Source organism: Zea mays, chromosome 9 (genome assembly GCF_902167145.1).
Source record: "Zea mays cultivar B73 chromosome 9, Zm-B73-REFERENCE-NAM-5.0, whole genome shotgun sequence".
Classification (NCBI taxonomy): Eukaryota; Viridiplantae; Streptophyta; class Magnoliopsida; order Poales; family Poaceae; genus Zea; species Zea mays.
The window spans coordinates 16,131,380-16,156,612 of record NC_050104.1 but is presented as its reverse complement, the minus strand read 5'-3'; the positions used below and the strand labels follow the sequence as shown (position 1 = coordinate 16,156,612).

Genomic DNA, 25,233 nt, shown 5'->3' with positions numbered 1-25,233 from the left:
GTTGAAATAACTTTCAATTATAAGTTTTGTAAAAACATGATATGTTGGTAACATGGATGACAAGAATATGAAACATATAGGGTAAAATATGATTCTAAATTAACTTATTTAGTTTAGAATTTGACATTCCACCACTTTCAAAGTTCACATATAAGCCTATCTCAAATTCATGGGGTGGAGGATGAGAAATAATTTTATGCATTAGTAGAATTTGTTTCTACTCCGTAACTTACATGACACTCTTCATCTCACTCATCTATAGTAAAAATGTAGCACATAAATATCTCCGACATATTGCTAATAATAATATACAAATATATTTTGCATAAAACTGAATTAGCTTAATTGATATATGCCTAAACTAATATTATTAGAATGTAATTCAATTCCAATGATCCAAACGGGGCGTAAAGGAATATGTAGATTTCAGTAATCTATTATATTGTTGTAGCTGTTTGGTTGAGATTCTAGATTTTTAAAGCGAATTTGGTTTAAAATTGAACCAAACACATCTTTACTAAGATATATTTGGTCCACTGCCTAATTTTTATATCTAAAGTCAATTCTTCATTTCAAACAACTAAACTTAAATAAAGTGTGACACACTTAATCACGAACCAATCATGACTTAAAAATGTCTATTGTGCCTTGTGATGTGTGTGTCTGTGAATTCTCAATGGATCGTGACCCATGGGCAAAATTCCGACGCCCAAACAGTGAGCACCCAGCCCAATCAGAGGAGACACGCACGCACCAGCACCCTGGTGTGGCCGGTGCCCGGCGGCCAAACGCGATGCCATCTCCGTCTCCAGCCCCGCCGCCAGTGCTGCCGATCTCGGAGCACGAGGACGAGATAGTCGCCGCGGTGGACGCGAACCCAGTGGTGGTGGTCATCGGCGAGACTGGCTCCGGCAAGAGCACTCAGCTCTCCCAGATCCTCCACCGCCGCGGATACACCCGTCGGGGTGCCATCGCTGTCACCCAGCCCCGCCGCGTTGCTGCGGTTTCCGTTTCCAGGTTCTTCGTCTCATTATCTTTCTTGCTCTATCACATGCGCGAGGCACTTTTTTTTTCCGTTGGTCGCAGTTGGGCAGTTAGAAGGGATTGGGATTGGAACTGCCTTTACATTTTATGAAGGAGACTTTTCGTAGGGTTCAATTGACACCTAAATGGCCGGGAAAATATCCGAAACCTCATCGTGCTGTGAGTTGAGTGGAGCTCTTTGTTGAATAGCCCGTTGATTTTTTTACCGAAATTATCACCCAGAAATAAATAAAGCTTAGAAAGATCTATTGTCGAGGATTCATTAAGTAGTTCTTCTGGTTGACCAACTACTCTCGAATCTTGATTTTTCTGAATGGGTTTCTTCCTGGTTGATCAGCTATTCATTCTCAATTTAACTGCATGGGAACTTGTTTTAGTTCTTCTATTATTACTCACTGTTGGAAGTTATTTCAGTTACAATGTTGTATTGTTGTTAAAATACAAAACATGTATGTAACTGTTTTTATGAGTAAGATCATTTCTTTATTATTTCGCAGAAGAGTAGCTCAAGAGCTTGGTGTTCCACTTGGGGATGAAGTTGGTTATGCAATTCGATTTGAGGACAGAACTTCAGAAAGAACATGCATAAAGTAAGCCTCTGAAAAACTGGATAGCTTGAATTTCTTCTAATCTAGCTACAGTAACGTACCAAGTTCAATAACCACTGGAGGTGCGCTGATGCTAAATTCGTGGATTTAAATTCTTCACTTGTTTTTTTACAGATACCTCACAGACGGCATTCTTCTCCGTGAAAGCCTTTCAAATCCTGAGTTGAAGCAGTACTCAGTAATCATACTGGATGAAGCTCACGAGCGTAGCTTAAACACGTATGGTGATTTACTGATTTATATCTGAATTATTCTACCTAAGTGAATTCGAAACTAGCTTGGTAGCATGTTTTATATTTATGGCCACTATTTTCCAATTTGTTTACTTGACAATTGTGTCAACTACTATAATATGGACTCAAGTCTTAAAGTTTAAATGTATTAGTTTACCATAAGCATGTCATATACTCTGTTTTCTTGTTTGCTATACACTACCATAAGGCGAAAGGGCCTCTAGCCTAGCGGTTAAGGACTTCCGAGTAGCACCTCCAAGTCCTGTGTTCGATTCCTATCGGGAGCGAATTTTCAGGCTTGGTTAAAAAAATTCCCTCGCTGTGCCCCATCCGCTCTCGGGTTGCGATGTCCTGTGCGCCACCCTCCGGTTGGGCCGTTGCAGAGTGGACAGTTGACGCCGACCCGTTAATGATGGGGGGCCAGGGTTCGGGGATTTTCTCGGTCGAGACCATTGTTTCGGTCTCTTCTTATATGGAATACCGGGAGGGCGGTCTTTCCCTCCCCGGCCGAGTTTTTATACACTACCATAAGAGTCTTATAGATAAAAAGTTTAAGGTCTGTCAGATCATTTGGCACACCTATCTTTGGTGTAGCCGTGTAGGAGTTCAGGTCTTGCTGTGTATTGACTAACTCTGTTCTAATTTGTACCGAGGAGAAGTGGTTTGCAGTTGGCACATGTCTTACTCAGAAATCAGCTGTGTGCCATCCTGCTACTGTGCCACACATTTTGGATTCAACTCAGATGAATTGGAATATTTTTGCCTTTTTATATATATTACATGCCATACAAACTTTAATTTTGAATTAATATTATGCTAGCTTAATTTTGTTTCTGTGATGCATTTTTCCTCCTCTGGTAGGGCATGCAGGGCCTACCAAAACTTACTAGTATATATTTTGCACATAACACTAAATAAACACATAAGGGGCTGTTTGAATGAGGAATGTTTCTCTAGGACCATACAATTTAGTAAAAGTTGAACTGAATCGAAGGACTTGGAATCAAATACCTTTATTAAACAGACCCTTAATATTGTTTCTGGTTAGGCATTGTGGATCCTTAAGACCTTTTTTTTTTCTCGAACACGCAGGAGAACTGCGCATCATTATATTGAAAGAGAGAAAGGTCCGAAATGGACCAAAGTACAATGCCAAACAGGCAAAAAATAAAAAGGAAAAAAACAGTACAACCTCATGCACTAGGAATAGCCCTGACCCTAGCAAAAGCAGCCAGAAGTCCGAGACTCTCGAGCTGCTTCGCACCAGCCATACACCAACACTCCACCTCATCCAAGAAAAGCCTCTGAATGGTGCTCAATGAAGGGTTGACACCATCAAAAACCGCCTTATTGCGATGCAGCCATAAACACCAGGCCCCCAGGATAATGAGACTATGAAAACCTTTTCTGATATGTTTGGGGACTCTCCTATGCACCTTTTCCCACCAATCCACAAAAGAGCCCGCCTCTCTAGTAGGCGTAAGATGGCCCATCCTCAAAGCTAAAAATATAACATGCCAAAATTGTCTAGCGAAACTGCAAGAGCACAAGAGGTGCAAGATAGTTTCCTGCTCTTGATCACATAATGGACAAACCACCGGGTGCGGTAGTCCTTTCCTCTGAAGTCTATCCGCAGTCCAACATTTATTCCTTATTGCCAGCCAAACAAAAAATTTGCATTTAGGGGGGGGGGTGCCCACGACTTCCACACCCATTTCCATGGCTGGAATGAAATAGCTCCCATAAACAACGCCGAATAACAAGATTTTGAGGAGAATACTCCAGAGCTCGAATGCACCCACACGTCTGTCCTCCTCCTGATTAAGCACCACTCCACTTAAAGCATCCCACAGCTACAAATACTGCTGTAGACCAATCAAAGATAAAGGATTCGCGATATCGCAAACCCATTGCCAATTATGCAACGCCTGAGCAACAGTTCTCGAATTAAATGGCCTGCTACTCACCATACTTACAACTTCAGGAGCAAAATCTTGTATCCTCTGCCCATTCAACCATCTGTCTGACCAGAAAAAGTATTGGTCCCATTCCCAACAACAGAGACCACCGAAGATTTAAAAAATTGTCTAACTTGCTGCTGCACGGGGATACTCAAACCAAGCCACGGCCGAGTTGGATCAGTCTTCTCTAACCAGAGCCACTTAGCCTACAGTGCCCAACTCTTCAATTGCAAATTAGGAACACCAAGACCCCCTAAACTTAGTGGCCTTGTCACAGTTTCCCAGGGAACAATACAACTTCCACCATTCACCCTTTCCAAAGAAACCCTCTTTGAATCTTGTCAATTGATTTAATAACCCATTTGGGAATTTTAATGGCAATAAGGAGATAAATTGGGGTGGCCGATAAGACAAACCGCACCAATGTTGTCCTCCCGGCCAGGTTCAATAAACGAGCCTTCCAGTTAGGGAGTCTGTCTGCAATTTTATCTATCCACAGCTTAAGATCATTTCGCTTCAGCTTCCTGTCTGAGATTGGCAGACCCAAGTAAGAACAAGGAAATGAGGCCACACTGCACCTCAGCACATTGCAGCCCTCTTGAACCACATGCTCCTCACATCTGATAGGAATAGCATAACTCTTATTCATATTGGTAACCAATCCGGAGGCCGACCCAAAACAATTCAGAATCAATCTAACACATTCCAGTTCTTCCTCAATGGGTTTAACAAAAAGGACCACATCATCAGCATAGATAGAAAGCATGTTATGGACTCCTGCCCCTTCCAAACTATGCAGCAATCCCCTACATTCAGCAGCCCTAAAAAGACTGCTAAGCACGTCCATGATCAGCACAAACAACATAGGGGAGAGAGGGTCTCCCTGACGAAGACCTCTCTGATGCTTTATATGGATTCCAGGAGACCCATTCAATAACACTTGCGTAGAAGATGAAGCCAGCAGATTTGAAATCAAATTGCGCCAAATAGGACCGAAACCCAGGTGAGATAAAACTTCAAGAAGAAAAGCCCACGAAACCGAATCGAAGGCCTTGGATAGGTCTAGCTTCAGAAACAGGTTATCAACCTTTCTCTTGTGAAGGGATTTGATCGATTGTTGGACCAACATAAAATTATCATGAATCGATCTTCCTCTGATAAAAGCACTTTGATTAGATTCTACCAATTCATGCAGACGAGGGCCCAAACGGTTAGCGAGTAATTTTGTGACCAACTTAGCAACACTATGAATTAGGCTAATTGGCCTGAAATCACCAGCCGACGAAGCGTCCATCTTTTTAGGAATCAAAATAATGTAGGAGGAATTCAGTTGTCCCAATCTCTGAACATTGCCCTGGTGGATGATAGACAGAGCCGCCAGCAGATCTACCTTAATGATATTCCAACAAGTTTTATAGAACCTCCCAGTAAACCCATCAGGCCCTGGAGCCTTATCAGACGGAAGGCACACAATAGTGTCTAACACTTCTCTCTCTGAGAAGGGGCACTCAAGATCGCTGAGATCCACGGCCTCTCTGAGACAACTCGACAGATTAATAGTGCTTTGCCTCTGAAAATCAGCACCCAAAAGACCGGGAAAAAACCATCTAGCACCTCCTGCATATCCTCATGGTTAGAGACCACTCTTCCCTCTTCCTCTAGATATGAAATGAAATTTCTTTTCTTCCTGAAACGAGCCTGCATATGAAAGAATTTAGTATTTGCATCCCCTTCTTTTAGGTACTTAATCCTGGACCTCAAACGTGCAATTGTTCTTTCCATAGAAGCATAAACAAAACAATGTTGCTTCAACTTTCCTAGCAGCCAAAACTCATCTCCTGACAAAACTCTATTGTCCTGTGCTGATTCTAACCTATGCATCACCTCTCTAGCAAGACCCAACTGGTTTCTCACGTTACCCACCTCTCTATGCCCCCAGGACTGCAGATGTTTAGCAAGCCTTCTAAGCTTTTGGGACAGCCTTTCCAAAGGGCAGGTTGCCAACATTGGCTGATTCCAGGAATCAGCCACCACCTCATTGAAACCAGGGAGCTTGGGCCAGAAACCTTCAAAGTGAAATCTGCGCTTCCCTCTACAATCCTCACGGAATTTGAGGGTTAAAGGGCAATGATCAGAGCAAACAGAGGCGTTGCTTTACAGCAAACAATCAGAGAAAAACTCCTCCCAACTAGAAGTGCAAAAAACATGATCAAGCTTCACAAGGGTGGGTTCCTATCTCTGGTTCGACCAAGTAAATTTTCTGCCAATCAAAGGAACTTCTTTCAGTTCCATGGAGTTAATTAGGCTCCTGAAATTACCCATCAAAGTCCTATTGATGTTGGAGTTATTCTTATCCTCGGGCTTGAAGATCAAATTAAAATCGCCGCATAATAGCCATGGTCCAAAACAAACATCTCTGATCTCCCGTAATTCCTGCAGAAAAGAAAGCTTGAGACTGTCCTGATGAGGCCCATACACTCCTGTGAACCACCAAGCACTCAAGCAGCACCAGACTCATCCTGGAATTGAACTGAGACCGAAAAAGTTTTTATAATAGACGCAACCGAGGAGAAAGATCCATCACGCCAAGCAATCAGCACTCCCCCCTGGAACCCTGAGCTGGTTTAAAAACGAAGTTACTGAAACCAGCCCCAAGGATGGAGAGTATATCAAAATCTGAAATGTTACTTAATTTGGTTTCCTGGAAACAAATGATGGAAGGCCTAAGGTCAACCACCACAGATTTAATAGAATTCCTCTTCGCTCGATCATTAAGGCCTCTCACATTCCAACACAAAAAAACAGCGATCTAACATTGACAAATAGTAAATCCATCTGATGAGACCAACCAGCAAAAGGTCCTAACATTGCCCCACAAGAGGCACCTGCCATCCAAAAAGCGCAGCAACTGCAGCAATATGGCTACTAGAGAGCCCATTCTCGAATAGCCTTGCATAACCGTTGGCATCCTCAAGAGAGATGTTCTCCAATGCATCACAAAAACCCAATTGTCTACAGACCTGGGCAGCAGAACTAGAACCCAACTCTGGAGGAAACTTGGCCACTCTCCTGCTACGCCTGGGAATGAAATTAGCAGGCACAGACCTCCTCCTCCTATTGGTGATTCGAGGAGGTGGCAGCAAACTATTAATCGGCTTAGTTACATCATTCTTGAACTCTTGCAGCTGTGATGAAAGAACACTCTCCTCATCCTGAACTGGCTCTAGAACAAGCTTCTTTCTCCTGGAATAAACCTTGAGGCAGGGAGAATCATCCTTACAACCATGAATCATCTTGCTGAGAAAAATCGAAGACATTCTGTTCAGAGGTTCTACAGTCCAAATATTTCCTAGCACAGAAACCCCAAACTGAGCAGACACCTTCACTCTGACCGGAAGGACCTCAGTCACCTGATTCCCAGAACCAGGCGGAGCAGATGACATAGATTGAACAGTAGACACCAGCTGAACAGCAGGCTCACAAGTAACAGTGCCAACAAGAACCCATGAGCCTCCATCCCATCAACCGAGACCAACGGGAGAGAATGGGCGTCAACTGGATCCCAGTCCACGTCCTGAGCAGTGGAGTCAGGAGATCCAGGAGCTACCACCTCATCAACCGCTAAAACCGGGAGAGAATGGGCATCAACTGGGAAAGAATCCACCGAGCCTGAGGGCAGGGGGGACACAGGCGCCATCCTCTCCACCCCGACCATCGGGGGAGAGATGGCATCGACTGGACCACCACCCGCCACCGTCGAGGAAACGCGTGGACCGAGCCGAGAGAGCGCAGAGACCCTAACGGAAGAAGATGGGTGCATATGTGACCTCTGCCTGCGATGATCCCGATCACTATCATCCCCACCAAAATCCGGCAGCAAAGGAGGGGGCTGGTTAGCACCAAGCACGTCCCCAGAACGAATAACCTTCACTGCAATCTTGAACACAATAGTACGCGGAAACCAGGACCCGACCTCCACATTAACCCGTGGCTCAACGACATGGAGATACAAAACATCCGGCAAAGACTCCGGCGAGAAGCACCAAAATCTCACACTGAAAGCAGTCATATCTGCAATATCCACTCCTTCTGATGAATCCGTGGATAGTCCTTGAACCAATCCGTGAGCCCCAAGCAAAAATTCTGCTGTCTCTAAATCCCAAAGGTGCGCAGGAATCCCTTGCAGTTCAATGTCGACGAGCACTGGCAAGGCACCTCCACCAGAAGCGAAAGCATGGCGAGACCATCTTCTAACATGCAGGCGGAAAGGTGGCGCGAAAATCGACTGCCCATTTTGAATAATCTGCTCAGCCACTTCCACCGATGGGAAGAAACAGAGGAAGGAGTTTGGCGCAGCACGACGGAGATGGAGCGTATCTGCCTGAAGCTGAAACTTCAAGGCCAGCGCATCTCTGATCTCCACGGCGCAGCCAAGACCCTCCTCTCCAACAACCGAGAGAATCAGCGCGCGACGAAGGCCCTCCTCCGCACGATCAATTCTTCCAGAACGTTTAAGGAAGCAAACGTTATGGACAGACTCCACCGGTGGCTCTGCTGGTATGAATGGAGAATTGAAGTGATAGTAAGTAGCTGCTGCTCTTGGTTATGTGCCTTGGTTCACATTCTTCATAGTTTACACATTAGTTGAATTATTAAGAGCGCTGAGCTGCTTTCTGCTAAAACTCTGGAACCTGCAAATGCACATTATCCACCATAGTGAAAGCAGGAAGGATTTAGTATAATGCATGGATGTATAAATGTATTGCATTGCATTCATTGAGCCCTTGGGCGGTATAAATAGAGTACAAGACTTGGGGGGCAAGATGCCTCCCGAATACATATGGCAATACAGGATTACAATATCCCTAACAACCAAATATAAACAATCTCAGTAAAAAACACTCTAACAACCCCTGCAGTTGAAGCGGGAGCATCACAGCCGAAGACTTAACACTCCAACATTTGTAGTGAAGTTGCAATGCAGATTCTGTGACTCGAGGAGAAACCAACAAGTAGCTCATCAAGACAATAGCCCTTTTTGTCAGTAAAGTAGCAAAGGTCGAGGTGGTCAGGTGGATGCGGTTAAAACCACGGAGGGAGGCACAAGACCGTAGAATTAACATAGGCATTTTTTCCCACCACGGCCGAACCATATTTCATTACTCATGAGCAACAAAATCACATAAGTTCAACATCCAAACAAAGCAAAATGCTACCACAACAAAATTGGACTGAAAACAAAAGGTTCAGCCATTTGGCGAACCTTACTCAAACGGTAAACCAACGGATGGCAAATGTAGATGGGGCTGCTTGGATGCATCGATGAGTGCTCACACGTCATGCACCTGCAACATTGGGTGACGAGGACCAGGTATGGGTGGCATTATCCTGGAGAGGCAGTGACCATGAGAATGGCTTGACCACGAGCAACGTCATTGCTGCCTAGGAAGGCATGCAACAACAACCTCATCCTTTGGGGATTTGACAAACGAAAGCTGAGGGATCAGCAAAAGGGCAATGCAGTCCTGATCTCTGATCAGGAAAAAACAGCGACATGACAGAAGCATTAGAGAACATCTCTTTGTAGACCTTCGGGCACCCATAACCAGATGCCCCCTTCTCTTTTCTTCCACTACGGTGAACTCGTGTTCAACGAAGGAAACAGAGAGAGGACAGAAGATAACCAGTAGCCAGCAGTGGCTCGCTGTCCTGGCGTCCCCCCACAGCGTGGTGCCCCCAAGTTGGTGTCTCTCCTCTGCCGCAGTTGCGTGTTAAGAGCAGCTGCAGTGGAAGTGGGTGGAGAGGTGCCTGTTTGGTGGTGAATAAATGGCAGCAGGGTAGCCCAGGCACAACCCGATAACATAGCTGACGCAGCAGCCTAGCAGGGTGGTGTGGCGGCCCAGTGGCCCCATGGCGAGATAGATTGAAGAGGTGGAGGATGGAGAAAAATACAGGGTAGTTCGGCGCCGGCGCCGCGGTGCCCATGAGGCCATGATAAGTGGTCCTTCTCTGATTTGCTACTTCTTGGCGCCACTAGGCGGTGGATCAATGAAATCGCGGGTGACATGGCGGCGGCGGCAGTGGAACAGATTCAGGAAGAAATCCTAAACTCTTGATTACCATGAAAGCAAGAAGGATTGGGTATAATGCATGGATGTATTGCATTGAGCCCTTGGGGTGGTATAAATTATAGAGTACAAGACTTGGGGGCCAACACACCTCCTGGATACATATAGCAATACTGGATTACAATATCCCTTGCTACCAAATATACTCTAGTGCTAGTGCGCTACCCTGCAGTCGTAGCGGGAGTATTGAGAAGAAGACAAAGACTAACATGTAGGTCTGAGATGGATATATATTCAGTGCTGCTATCTTTATTTAAGTTGGAGTGGTGGTACAGTGGATGATATATGTAGGTATTTGTGGAAACTGGCTGCATATTGTTGCCCATTCTAATACTTATTATCTGGTTATACCATTACAGTGATATCCTTTTAGGTTTGATGAAAAGATTGATCAAGGACCGAGCTTCAGATTTAAAAGTTTTAATCACCTCTGCGACTCTTGACGGTTTAAAAGTTTCAAAGTTCTTCTCAGGATGCCCTGTGTTAAACATTCCTGGAACTTTATTCCCTGTGGAGAAATTTTACAGCACTGATCGCCCAACAAATTATATAGAATCTTCACTCAGAACAGCTATAGGTAAGAAGTATGTTTTTGGTAACCTTTTGTAGTTTTAAGCTTTTGGTATTTGGTCATGCCAATATTGTCAGTGCATCTTTTTCCTGCTTTTGCTTTGCACTAGCCAGAAACTGATTCATAATTGCCAATAGAGTTAAATAGAGATAATATTTCTGACAAAAGTCACCTGTTGTTTTATCATGGGCATGAATAAGTGGTCACTACAGTGGTAAGAGGGAAACTGGGTTGCTGGCATTCACTCTGGACACTCTTGACTATGACGTTGTTCAGTAGGGAGGAAAGAGTCAAGGAAGAATTTCTCTTTATTGCTTAAGCTGAGTATAACATTGTGGAAAAGCATTACAAATATGAGGGTCTGACAATGCCAGATACTTCTCTAGCGATTCAACCTAGTCACTTCCTTAATTTTTAGCATTATATTTTGGGAATCTTAAACCCCCCTCAATTATGCAAATGCAGGGTTTGGTTGTTGCACATGATTATGATAAACAGATCTCCTTTGTTCCGAAAGAACTAAAGTCTTAATGAGAGAATGATTCAAATTAGGTCCATACCTCTTTTCTGATACCACATATGGGAATATCATAGTTAGTTTTTTTATGTTCCATTATTTTTTTAGATTATGCATTTTTTATACCTTAAACTTTAAAAAATTTCATTTCTTTTACTAAAAAAACAGAAAATGATTGTTGTCAGATATCCATGCCAAGGAACCTCCTGGAGATGTCTTAATATTTATGACAGGAAAGGTCAGCACCTCAAGATCTGCCTTTGTTTATTTCTTTTTCCTTTCTCTTTATGCAATTTTAAGTATGTTCTGTGGACGTGCCAATTACCATGGCCTTGATCAAATATATTTTCTTGTATTAGCAATATAATTTCTTGTTCCTTCATTAAACATAGTTTGTGATCAATGTAGGAATTTATTTTTTTAGTTGTACTCCCTCCATCCCAAAATAAGTTATTTGTAGCACATCTCAGACAAAATAATATGGAGGGGGGAAAGACCAAAATTGTTATTGCACAAGAGTGTTGGTGACCTTTCACTTTCCCAAGACCATTTTACTTGTTGCAAAGGATTGAGGGTCATAAATGTGTGCGTTGATTCTCGAGGATTTAAGGATGGGGGTGAGTCTAAATATCAACTATTTGTGGGATAAATCTTTTTTCCCTACAAATCAGTTTGTTTTGGGACTGAGAGTAGTACTAAATATAAATGCAGGATTTTGCAGACATATTTTTTATTTACGGAGGAAGTTCTAGTTTATTTTCCTTGTTGGATTAATGTGGAAACATATATTTATTCTCCAGTTATTTTTTTGTAAATTTGTAAACGTAATTGTCATAGGCATTTATACTCATTAGATTGTATCTTTTTTATCTAAATGTAATGGGCGGGCCTAGAGCCCAGCCCTTATAACATGATATATAGAATACTTAGCCCTCTCAAGAGTTAGGTTTTTTTACCTCATCCAATATGGTATCAAAGCTAGAGGTTTTGAGTTTGAATCTTGGTAGATGCTTCATTTATGCTCCTACTCTTCCACGTTTGCACATTTATTTTTGGCCCCACATGAGTGGGGGTGTTGAAATGTATAAGTGGATTGTCAACCTTCTCCCAACAACTTAAGCTTTTGAGTTGAAGTGGTTAGTGCGTCCACTCTAACTGGTATTAAAGCTAGACTTCTCTCCCTCCCCTCGCCTAGCCGTCGACGGCCAACAGGGGTACGCGCGGCTAGGGGATGGGAGGTTGGAGAGAAATCAAAGTAAGACTTCTCTTATCATTGTTGTTGCCGCCGCTGGGGCCATGGATGACCTTCTTCCCCTCCAGATTTTCTACCTTCTCTCAACAACTTAAGCTTTTGAGATGAAGTGGTTAGTGCGTCCATTCTAACATGGTATCAAAGACATGCTTCTCTCCCTCCCCTCCCCTAGTCGTTGGCAGCTAGCAGGGTTAGGTGGCGGCTAGGATAGGGGAGGATGGAGAGAAATCAAAGTCGGGCTTCTCTTATCGCTATTGCTGCCACCGCCACTAAGGCCATGGGCGTCTTCCATCCAGCTCCTCTCCCCTCCCTTCCTCACCCCTTCATTGTTGCTAGGCTGCTGTGGTTGCCCCTCCTGCCCCCCTGTTCTCCAACCCCTGAAGTTGTCCGAATTTTTTGCATTTTGACTTTTTTTCGGGAAAAATCACGTTTGGACCCTACGAAAATTTAATGTCATTTTTGGACCCTTTGCTCGGCGCCATAGGCTATGGCGCCGAGGGGCCTGCTGCGCTGGCACAACCCGGGTGCCGTGGAGCCGATGTGGCACCGAGCTCGGCGCCACAGATCTTGGCGCCGAGCTCGAGCATCCGAGTTGTGCCGGCGTAGAGGCGTGGAGAGCGTTGAGTTCAGCTAAAGCTTTGACGTGACGCGGACTCCCTCCGCGCGCACGCGAGCTTGCGTCGTGCCTGTCACCGCAGCTGCTAGCCGAACGCGCACGCATGTGATCCGCCCTGTGCTATGCTTGCAGCTTGCTTGGGTGGGCACGGCCGCACCGCTAGCTAGCTAGCTTAGCTGCTTCGTCCAGTCCAACCAACGAGACCGGACGAGGAACAGCGCCTCCGTACCGCGTGCACCAAGCTGTTGGTTCGTGGGTCGCTGCACGACGTTGGAAGCCACACCCGACATGTTGGAGACTCGGAGGTACTGGTCGGTGGGGCCTGTGCGTGCAGCCATCAAATCCCAGCAAACAGGCAGCCACCCAGCCGCATGATGCACCGTGCCAGAAGCAGTGCTAGGGGCTGAGCCAGAACGTGAAAGCAGTAGTACTACTACTACGTACACGAGAGGCAGGGAGCAGAGCACGGGTTTAGGGCGGGGCGTCCGTCCATGCATTGCTGTGCCGCCGCAGCAGATGCCTTGTCGCTCTCGGCCTCTGCACTTGCTGTTCTCTGCTTGCTCCGCGGAGGCGCCATGCTGCTGGACTGATCTGACGCGCGCGCATCCAATTCATTGCGCAGCGCTGCCACAGTCCCCAGGGGCGGATCTAGGAGGGGGGCTGCAGCTCCGGTCGCCCCCCATAACACCTATTAATATATATTTCATCTATCTTAAAATAATAGTCATTGTTTTAGAGAATTAGTAGATTTATATAATTTTTGATTGATGCATGTGTTTTATATATGTGTCTAGATTTATCATCCATTTGAATATAGACATAAAAACCAAGAGCTAAAAGGACAACTATTTTGGAACGTAAGAGTATATTATAACATATATGCAGACTATAAAGGTTAACTAAGATAGGCCACAACCTTCTTTCTGATCGTGTCATTCAGCACATGTATTTGACCTCCATCCGTGCCACCAGCACGCTAGGTGGTAGCGCGCGCATCCATGCTGGACCTGTACATGCTTCATCAGTGCAAATCCATGCCACCACACAGGACACAGTCATGAGCTAGTGCGCACGGCCAATGCACATCTAACAGTTAGCAGCGCACATGTACGCAACGCAAGAGGCAGGCTGCAAGCCAGGGGACAGGGGAGCAATGTCCTGCCTAATGCTTCCCTAATTCTATATGACATGTTAGTTTTTTAGCTAATTCCCATGTAAATAGTGCAAAAAATGCTTCTAACAGCCTCCTTAATCTAATTTGGCCCCCCTAATTTTGGATCCTGGCTTCACCCCTGCTGCAAGAAACACCATGGCAGTCCTGCTGCAGCACGCTAATACATCAGGCCTGCGAGAACGTCGTCGTAGCACTCACCCCCAAAATGGTCGCTGGTGGCTCCGCCAAACATGTTTTAACTTATAGCCCCTCCTTTGATCCAATCCTGGATCCGCCACTGACAGTCCCTGCTCTCGCGACTCGTGTAGCTAAGCCACGCGGTTACAACCAAGCTCGGCGCCAAGATCTGTGGCGCCGAGCTCGGTGCCATGTCGACGCCACGGCGTCCGAGTTGTGCCAGCGCAGCAGGTACCTCGGCGCCATAGGCTATGACGCCGAGCTGTGTTACCTCGGCGCCATAGGCTATGGCGCCGAGCAAAGGGTCCAAAAATGACATTAAATTTTCGTAGGGTCCAAACATGATTTTTTCCGAAAAGGGTCCGAAATGCAAAAAATTCGGGAAGTTGTCGCCCCTACAGCCGTCGCCACTGATGTAGATGCCCTAGCTAGCGTTGGTGCGACCGCCCTGGCTGGTGCCTACCCGCCCCCGACCGGCACGGGGCTTGGGTACCCTGTGCCGCCTCTCTCCCGACTGGCCATCGCTGCTACAAGCCCCTGCCATCCATGGCCTGGCCGCCATCGGCCTGCCTCCCCCAGTCTGGCATCGCTGAACTGGGCTTCGCTGCAGTTGGCCTCAATGTCATTGGCATGACCCTGGGTAGTCTAGGCACTGGTGCTACCCTCGGCGCTGCTCCCACCGTTCGCGTGATCTACCTCAGGCTCTCTCCGTCCTTCAGGCCTCCTGTCGATGTGGCAACTGCTCAGTCCACCCTGGCAGTGGCCCTCACGGCTACTAAGGCTGTTGCATAGTTATTAAAGCGTCCTTAAGGCGACGCCTAAGCGCCAAGGCGAGCGTAGACCGTAAGGCGTCCGCGTCGCCTTACCTGGGTTTGTAAGGCGTTCGCTTCGACCGTTAGGGCGTCGCCCCGACGCCTTGGAGAGGCATAAGGCGATGGGAAGAGGACGCCTTGAAGTGCTAGCGGCGGCGGCGTTGGCCCCTCCCCTCCGCGACTGCGAGCTGCTGAGCTGTCTAGGCTACGCCGGCGAGGTCCCTTGACCCCGTCACTTCCGCGGTGGCCCCTCTCCTCCACGACCGCAAGCTGTCCAGGCTGCGCTGGCAAGCCCCTCCCCTTCGCGATCGTGAGGAGGCACTTGAGCGGCTGCGCTGGCGGCCTGGAAGGCTCGTGGCGCACCTCCAGAGCAGATTTGGCGACGAGGTAGAGGGGAGGGAGGGGGGAAGAGGAGAGGGGAGGGAGGAGGGAAGAGGAGAGGGGAGCACACGCCCATAGCTCAGTGTTGGCGACAGCTGCGGGAAAGGGTTCATAGCTCAGTGTTGGCGACAACTGCGGGAAAGGGTTCCTAGCAGCTAGGGAGGGAAGGGTCGAATAAGGGTGTGTTTGGTTTGGCTTTTGGCTTTTGCCCCGTAAAAGCCAAAAGCCAAACCAAAGGGCTAGATCGAGGAAGCAACTTTTTCTAAAAGTCGACTTTCTCGCAGTGCAAAACTGAAAGCACCCCTGGACCTGCTTTTAGTGGCTTTCAGATGGAACCGTGAAAACATATATCGAAGAACTTTTAACGGCTTTTAGTGGTTTCCACCAAACGATTTTTAGTTTTTTAACAACTCATAGCCCACAACAGCTTTTTCCACAACTCACAGCCTACAACAACTTCTTTCACAGCCACAGCCCAACCAAATAGACCCTAAGTGGTTGGAGGTGTGGGGTAACCTAATTTTGATGGGCTAAGTGGGCTGTTGGGCTGCATGAACTAATTGGACTCCTATTTGCTATTGTAATAGGATTATCTGTATCCATTTGAGACTATATTCTGGTATATTCCATTTTTATTGCCTATTTTATGTATTACTAAGGCGTTGCCTCGCCTTATGCCTTATCACTTAAAAGGTAAAAAGGGGGTCGGTCGCCTTACCTTGCCGCCTTAACAACTATGGGTTGTTGTGAGTTGTGACTGCTACCTAGGGGCACGGACATGTCGCTGCCACTGATTTCAAGTCGGGCGACCAGCTGGTCGTCCCAGAGGATCGACCAGACGCCTAATCGCGATTAGGGCGACGATTAGGACGCCTAATCGGTCCTGGTCGACCTCAGGTCGTCTCCTAATCGTCCTATACAATTTCTGGACATTTATATGTATATAGCTATATATAACAAGCAATACTGCAATAGCCAATAGGCTAGGCACTATATAAGTCTGAAACTCTGAACTGAGTCTGAAATTACAAGCAGTGAAGCGGCAGAAATGAAAATCTGAAATTGTAACTAGAGACTGCAGAATGCACTGGTGCTGTGATGGTAAGAAACTAAGAACCAAGAAGTCAAGAACAACTGACCGCAGAGTGTAGACATACTGATAATAAGATAGAAAAGGGGGAGAAGGAAGGGACCAGCACCAGTCATTAGTTCCTCTTCGTCACTGCTCACTGGTGCTGGTCTGGAGACAATGATGGTGGAGTCCTGGAGAGCCAGCGCCGGTGTACTGGAGCAGCCGCCGGTGAATGCACTGGACAAATGACGACGGTAGAGGGCAGACAATGGGCAGGGGCGTAGGCAGGGTTTGGGTTACAGCAGCGATAAGGTTTCAGCAGGGGAGGCAAGCGGTTTATATTGCTTACTGTAGATGGGCCAAAAAAGGATGAAGCCCAATAGTAAACCCTAGCCGCCACTGGACGGCCAGAAATCAACTAATCGGACGATCTGGATGCTTAATCGACGATCTGGACGACCAGAACGTCTGATCGCGTCGTCCGGCTAATCGGCCACTTACAGGCGACCAGCCCGACTAATCTTGCAAACAGAGGTCGCTGCTCTCATCTGGGAGGACAGGCACTCTCCTACCGATACCCTCACCAAGCAGCTTGCCGAGGCCGTGCGCCATTTGCTTGGCTCTCCCTGCTTCGAGCCTCTCCCAGATCCTCTTTCGGTGTACGAGGTCGTTGTCATTGCCTTCCTTCACGCCTAGGCGACGAGTGTCTAGAACATCCGCTCTCTGATTTCTGTCATCCTCGACCCAACTTCCTTCACCTATGTCCGTTAGCGCGGCTTCATCCTCCTCACTCTATAGAGCTACGCCCTGGTCGACGACGTCTTCTCCGACATGACGTCCCTCACCATACCCTCCTAGCGACGGATGGATAGTGTGGTCCTCTCCTGGATCCTTGGGACGATCATTGTTGAGCTGCAAGATGTCATTCGCGAGCATGGCGTCACTGCTCGTCAGACTTGGGTTGCCATCGAGGAGTAGCTCGGCAACCATGAGGCTCGCGCTCTCCACCTTGGTGCTGCCTTCAAGAACCTTCATCTAGGGGGACCTCTCGTCACCGAGTATTGCCGCCAGATGAAAGGCATGACGACCTCCCTCTGTGACCTTAGGGAGCCAGTCTCCGATCGCAAACTCGTCCTCAGCCTTCTGTGTGGCCTCAATGAGTGCTACAATCACCTTCGGGCTTGGATCACTTGCTCGGTCCCATTCCCTTGTTTCCACAAGGTTCGTAATAACCTCATCCTTGAGGAGCTCACCAAGGGGGCGCCGCCTCGTTTCGATGCCGCTACTACTCTCTACAGCTCGACCCCTAGGGGCCAGACTTCGCGTACGCCCTCTTCCACTCCTACCTTGGGGGCTCGTCGTCGTGCCTGTCTGTCTCTCCTGCCTCTACCTCTACCCGTCCTCCCCACTAGCTTGCGCTCGAGGGTGGTGGTGGCCAGGGGACACTCCTTGCCCTCTCTACATCCCATGGATCAGTCACATCTTTTTTTCTCTCGAACGCGTAGGAGAGTTGCACAGAGGCCTAAAACATATATACAAGAAACTATCCATGATGTAAGCTAATAACATATACACCACAATGACTAGCAACAGCTAAGAAACAAGGTTGGTGGTTGCCAGAAAGGAGAGTCCTTTAGCTCCAGCCATTTCTCAAAATGTCGTTCCTCCCTTGCCTGACTGAGAGCTGCAGGAGTACTAGGAGATATTCTATCAAAGACAACTTTTCCGGTGTTTCCAAAGAATCCAGGTACCCAAGACAATAAGAAAATTAAGACCCTTCATAGCAAGATCTCCACTGACTTTCATAGCCTGCTCCCACCAGGCCACCATCCCATAAATGAAACTGCACCAATGGTAGGGGCAAAGACAGTGCAGTCTAAATTGTTGCAGCAGCAGGAACCAAAACTCCTTTGCTAAAACACAAGATACCAGTATGTGGTCCAAGGTTTCAGAAGCCTGATCACATAAAGGATACCTCTCAAGGTGATCCAGCCCCCTCTTAGCCAACATATCAGCTGTCCAGCACCTATTTAGGGCTGTGAGCCAAAGGAAAAAGCGGAATTTGGAGGGGGCCCAAGTTCCCCAAATTCTTTCATAGTGACTAAAGGAAACAAAGCCAATAAACAATCTTTCATAGACAACTTTAGTTATAAACCCCATTAGCAGCAATACTGAAAATATGCTTATGAGCTTATCTTCCACATTGGGCTGCAACACAAAATCTGAAAACGGATTCCAAAGATGAAGATAATCCACTAAGAGATCAGTCACATCTCTATGTGGCCCGGGCCACGGCTTGTAGAGGGCCAACGAGCGTCACCTGGCCATCCCACCACCATGGTTGCCCTTCCTCTGATGACCGTCTCTGTGTTTTTGTGTGTGCGTGCTACCCCAACCTTTCTGCCGTAGCTCCCATAAGCTTGCCCCTCGCTCCACTCGCTGGGTCTTCCTCGGTTACTCCCCTGATCACAAAGGGTATTGATGTCTTGACCGCATCACTCTCCGTCTCTTGTCTTCCATCACGCCATCTTTGCCGAGACAGATTTCCCTTCTCAACTCCTTCCCAATTCACTGTCGACTCTCTTTCTGAGTTGGACTTTCTTCTTGATTTTGTCCCCATGGCTTTCGCTGGCCAGCCACCGTTTGTTTTCCCTTGCAGGTTCCCCCATGTCGCTCCCACCTGTGGCACCGATGCCTCTCATGGTCCTTGTGCCCCTGGACTCCCTCCGGGCTACCCTACCGCCCTGGTTGGATTGTGTGCCCCTCGCTGGCCTCCGCTGGATCGCTGGTGACTTTGGTGGCCTCTCCTTCGCCCTCGATTTCTCTGACCTCACTCGTGCCACTAGGGGCCTCTCCGATGCCCTCCCCGACACACCCTCACTACGCCAACTCCGTGCATGGGTGGGTGCACCGACCTGTTCTCGGGCCGAGCCGACGATGTATCACCCCCTTCACCACGACCGACCCTTGCCATAGCCACACAATGATGATTCGTAGGCCGCTGGGTTCTTCGCCTTGGTGATCGTATTGTCCTCTTCGTGACATCCTCCCCGCCGGTCTCCTCCGTGCCATCTTCTGTTCATACTTCATAGTGCTCTTGCTGATCCTCACTGGTTTCACGCTATGGAGGAAGATACCTCCTTGCCAATCACACCTGGGATTTGGTGCCCCATCTCCTAGACAACAATGTGGTGACTAGCAAGTGGGTCTGAACACATAAGCGGAAGGCTGATGGTTCTCTGGATCGGTGCAAGGCCCGCTAGGTTCTCCAGGGCTCTCTCTCGTTCTTTGCCAGTTCATCATTTGGATGTCAAAAATGCCTTCCTCCATGGGACTCTCACCGAGACAGTTTGCAGTCAGTACGTCGATTTTGTTGACTACTCACCCTGACATGGTCTACAAGCTCAACAAGTCCTATGGTCTGAAGTAGCCCGCTGTGCTTGGTACAACAGGTTTGCCACATATCAGCTCTCCTTGGGTTTTAATGAGCTTAAGGGCTTGTTTGTTTCCATAGTGCTAAACTTTAGCACCTACTAAATTTTTGCTAAACGTTAGCACATGGATGCTGTTTGGATACTGTCGGCGTTTCGACCCCAGGGGGTCCCTGGACCGACGAGTAAATTGTCGCTGCGTGTCCCAGCCCAGATGGGTCGGCGCGAGACGGGACACAAAGGGGGGAGAACAGTAAGGGGAACCCGCGACCTTCGTGTTGTCCTGCGCCCAGGGCGGATGGATGCGCTTGCAGTAGGGGGTTACAAGCGTTCACGTGGGAGAGAGAGAGAGAGAGCGAGAGTCTTATGCGTCGGCCCGTTCTCCCGCGTGGCCAACCTTCTGTACGAGAGCCCTGGACCTTCCTTTTATAGACGTAAGGAGAGGGCCCAGGTGTACAATGGGGGGTGTAGCAATGTGCTAACGTGTCTAGCAGAGAGGAGCTAGTGCCCTATGTACATGCCGTCGTGGCTGTCGGAGAGGTGTTGCTGCCCTGTTCATGCGATGTCGTGGCTGTCGGAGGAGAGCTGGAGCCCTGCGGAAGTACAGTTGTCGGGGCTGTCGGATCCTTGCTGACGTCTCCTTGCTGACGTAAGGGGCTGGGAGCTGCTGTCGTCATGGAGCGTGCGGGGTGTCATCATTACTTGTTTACTGGGGCGAGCCAGATGGGACGCCGGTCTTGTTCCCCGTAGCCTGAGCTAGCTAGGGGCAGGGTAATGATGGCCCCCCTGGCGACGTGGCCGGTCCGGGCCCGAGTTTGGGTGAGGTGGCGATTCCTCCGAGGTCGAGGCTGAGTCCGAGCCCTGGGGTCGGGCGAGGCGGAGTCCATCGTCTTCCGGAGCCGAGGTTGAGTCCGAGCCCTGGGGTCGGGCGAGGCGGAGTTCGTCGTCTTCTAAGTCGTGGTTGAGTCCGAGCCCTGGGGTCGGGCGAGGCGAAGTCCATCTTCCGAGACCGAGACGGGGGCCGAACCCTGGGGTCGGGCGAGGCGGAGCTTCCTATGTCGCCCGAGGCTGGACTTAGCCGCTGTCGACCTCACTCTGGCGAGTGGCACGACAGTCGGAGCAGGGCAGGCGGCGCTGTATTCCTGTCAGGTCGGTCAGTGGAGCGGCGAAGTGACTGCGGTCACTTCGGCCCTGTCGACTGAAGAGCGCGCGTCAGGATAAGATGTCAGGCGATCCTTGCATTAAATGCTCCTGCGATATGGTCGGTTGGTGTGGCGATTTGGCCAAGGTTGCTTCTCCGCGAAGCCTACCCGAGCTGTGCCTCGGGCGAGTCGACGGTGCGTCCGTTGCTTGAGGGGATCCTCGGGCGAGGCGTGAATTTTCCGGGGTCGGTTGTCTTTGCCCGAGGTCGGGCTCGGGCGAGGCGGGATCGTGTCCTTTGAGCGGAGCCTTGGCCTGAATCGCGCCCATCAGGCCTTCGCAGCTTTGTGCTGATGAGGTTTACCAGCTGAGATTAGGAGTCTTGGGGGTACCCCTAATTATGGTCCCCGACAGATACTAGTGCTAAAGTTTAGCACATGGTCACACAAAGACACTATTACCCGTAATTAATGCTTTTTTCCTCCAGTAGTTGTCGGCACGTACCAGAAACAGTTGGCGCCAACGCCAAAAATGAAAGTAACAACAACCTTGGGCATACAGTTTTCATACAGTGCTAAAAACACTGTTTCATACAGTTTTCATACAACACATAACATCTGTAGATCGAAGAAGACATGTGTTACAAGTGGTGGAAGGGCGTATGGCGCACTGGGGTTCGAAGAGAAGGACGACGACGAACTTACCACATGAGATCTGGGGCCGACGGATCGACAAGGTCCGAGGGGCAGCGTTGGCTGGATGGGATCCTGTGGCGGTGGGGTGTGGGCTGACACGCTAGACTGCAAGCCATGTGCGACACCAATGGACATGCAATCCAAGCTCTCTGGCGACGTTCCCCTATGAGTGACCACACTGCCTACTACAGTACTGTCGGCGCTCTTCAGTATCTCACCTTCATCCGACCTGACATCGCGTATACTGTCCAATAGGTCTGTCTCTACATGCATGATCCCTGAGAGCCGCACCTGAGCACGGTCAAGCGGATCCTTTGGTATCTCTAAGTAATGTTGACTACGAGCTCCATCTTCCGCAATCATCCACACCTGAGCTGGTCGTCTACACCGACGCTTACTAGGCCGGGTGGCCGGACACACGTTGGTCCACATTCGGCTATGCGGTGTTTCTTGGGGCCAACATCATCTCTTGGTCCTGCAAGCGTTAGCTCGTGGTCTCCCGCTCCAATGCTGAGGCGGAGTACTGGGTTGTCACTAATGGGGTGACTGAGGTGAGCTAGTTGCGCTAGCTACTTCATGAACTCCACAACCTCCTCACCAGGAGCACACTTATCTACTGCGACAACATCATCTCCTATTTTTCTGTCACCTTTGTTCAACACCAGCACATGAAGCATGTCGAGATCGATCTTCACTTCGTTCGTGAGCGTGTTGCTGTCGGGGATGTTCGCGTTCGTCATGTCCTGACGAGCCTGCAGTTTGTCGACATCTTCACTAAGTGTCTTCCCTCTCGTTGTTATCAGAGTTTCAGTCCAGTCGTAACGTCTGCCGCGACTAGAGTTTCGCCGGCGGGGGGTGCTAGACCATATCTTTTGTCTAAATGTAATGCTCTTAGAGCCCAGCTCATGTAACCTGATATATTTGGAATACTCAGCCCACTCAAGGGTTAGGGTTTTTACCCCATCCAATTATACTAATGTGTATTCTTTATATGCAGTTCTTCTATCGAATAGTGTCAATTCATATTCTTTTATTAATTATGTTTTGACTGCTTATGCTGATTTGTGATTATTTGAGATTGCTGCAGGATGATATTGACAAGATGGTATCAAAATTGGAGGAAAGAATTCGAAATCTTGAGGAGGGCTCCTGCATCGATGCTCTTGTCCTTCCTCTTCATGGTTCTTTGCCACCTGAGCTGCAGGCAAGTTCCTAGCCTTGCAGATTTGATTTGCTCCTCTCAGCTTTCCAACCAAACTTTGCTATGTAATCTTACAGGATAAATGATATACCTTTTATTTTATTTGATAGCTCTGCAATCCTTCACTTTTGATTTTCTTTCTTGCTTAACCTTTCATGCCCTGCAGCATTTCTGATTTTGTGCAATTCTCATATAGGTTAGAGTATTTGCTCCAGCACCTCCAAACTGCCGACGCTTCATTGTTGCAACAAATGTTGCTGAAACTTCGCTGACTGTAGATGGTGTCGTGTAAGAAGCAAACACAATCAGTTGAGAAGCATGTGTTTTTTGTTTCCATCTTCAGATTCTAGTTGTATTTAAATGGAGTGAACATTGCATGGTGGTTTCTGAAGTAGTAGATCCATCTGACTTGTTTGTGACTTCACGAAAAAGAGTATGATAGCAATATAATAGAGCGACATGAACTGCTCTGCTAATATAATAGGAATGCTGACATATTTAGTGTTTTATTTAGAATAAAGATATGTTTACTTGAAACATCACTCATTTGTCTGTGAAGCCATTAATTTTATACAACTCATTCCACTTTATGCTTTTTTTTTCACGAATATGCAGGAGAACCGCATATCATTATATTTTTTTTTCTCGAACGCGAAGGAGAACTGTACATCATTATATCAAGAAAAGGAAAGGTCCAAAATGGACCACAGTACAATGCCCATTCAAGGCAAAAGAACAGAAGAAGACCAAAATTGCAGCCAAACAGAAAAACTCTATCCTCTTCTCATGCTGCAAGAAGACAGGCCAACCCCAACTGCCACAACACTAAAGACTAGAATTAGCCCTGACCATATTAAAGGCAGCAGGAAGACCAAAACTCTCAAGATGCTTTGCACCAGCCTTACTCCAGCACTCCATTTCGTCCGTAAACAGTCTTTGAATTATGCTCATGGAAGGATTTGTTCCGTCAAAAACAGCCATGTTACGATGAAGCCACAAGCACCAGAATGATGACACTATGAATACCCTTTCTCATTCGTTTCATTGTTTGTGCACTTTTCTATGCACATTGCCCCACCACACAACAAAGGAGATCTCATCTCTATCAGGAGTGAGATGGCCCATCCTCACGGGTGTAAAGATACCATGCCAAAACTGTCTAGCAAAACTGCAAGTACATAAGAGGTACTGGATAGTTTCATACTCTTGGTCACATAAAGGACGACCACCGGGTGCGGTAATCCTTTTCTTTGAAGCCTATCAGCAGTCCAACATTTATTCCTTATTGCCAACCAACGAAAAAATTTGCATTTACGGGGAGCCCATGACTTCCACAACCTTTTCCATGGCTCAAAAGAAATGGCTCCCATAAAAAACGCCTTATAGCATAATTTGGAAGAGAACTGTTCAGAGACTGAATGCACCCACACATGTCTATCATCCTCTTGGTGCTTATTATTGTATTAAGAAAAAATATCTAAAATAGACCGGTTACACCGTGCCTCAATTGGCGGCCCCATAAAACCAAGCCACCCAAGTTACCCCCACAATCTCCTAAGTGCAGCACTGCAGCTGCTCCTGCATTACCCTATAAATTAGCATCTTCTTGAATGTTTTGCAAAAGTGTGTTGATGTTTGGCGAGGCTGCATCAAACACACATGCATTCCTATGCTTCCAAATCCACCAGTCCACTAGGATGACAATGGAATTAAATCTTTTTTCTGAGTGCTCTGCACCCTACATTCAGCATCTCTCCACCAATCTTGGAACACCATATCATCAAATCTAGGCGCCAGATGCTGTAACCCTACTTAGAACCCAAAACCAAATGTCTCTATCAAAGACACAAGATACTGGAATGTGCTGAACTGTTTCCTGTTCATGGTCACAGAGTACACATCTCTCTGGGTGATCCATGCCTCGTTGTGCTAGACGATTAGCAGTCCAACATCTATTGAGGAAGGCCAACCAAAGAATTTTTTTACAACGAGGTGGTGCCCAGCTCTTCCAGATCCTACTAGCTGGCTGGCTAAAAGGATATTGAACCAGCGAGGAAACACTAATACGCAGATTTTGTGATGTACTCTCCTGAGGATGTAGGCAACCAACTGTGTTGATCAGGAACCTTCGGCTGGACCGCTGGAGTCGAACTTCCTGAATTTAATCCCATACCATGAGGAATTCAAGAATAACCTGTGTTGGTAGACTACCAGAGATGT

The 25,233-nt window shown here is 47.6% G+C and overlaps 1 protein-coding gene across 1 annotated transcript in view; it reads left to right on the top strand.

Moving 5' to 3' along the window:
* Positions 1 to 661: 661 nt before the first annotated feature.
* Positions 662 to 25,233, top strand: part of LOC103638000 (probable pre-mRNA-splicing factor ATP-dependent RNA helicase DEAH4) — a 37,412-nt gene continuing 12,840 nt past the window's right edge. Inside the window, exons 1-7 of the mRNA XM_008660997.3 lie at positions 662 to 1,017; positions 1,542 to 1,634; positions 1,767 to 1,871; positions 10,334 to 10,551; positions 11,248 to 11,300; positions 22,900 to 23,016; positions 23,210 to 23,301. Of these exons, the coding sequence (XP_008659219.1) occupies positions 677 to 1,017; positions 1,542 to 1,634; positions 1,767 to 1,871; positions 10,334 to 10,551; positions 11,248 to 11,300; positions 22,900 to 23,016; positions 23,210 to 23,301 (1,019 nt within the window). The 5' untranslated portion in view covers positions 662 to 676. The remainder of the gene's footprint in view (positions 1,018 to 1,541; positions 1,635 to 1,766; positions 1,872 to 10,333; positions 10,552 to 11,247; positions 11,301 to 22,899; positions 23,017 to 23,209; positions 23,302 to 25,233) is intronic.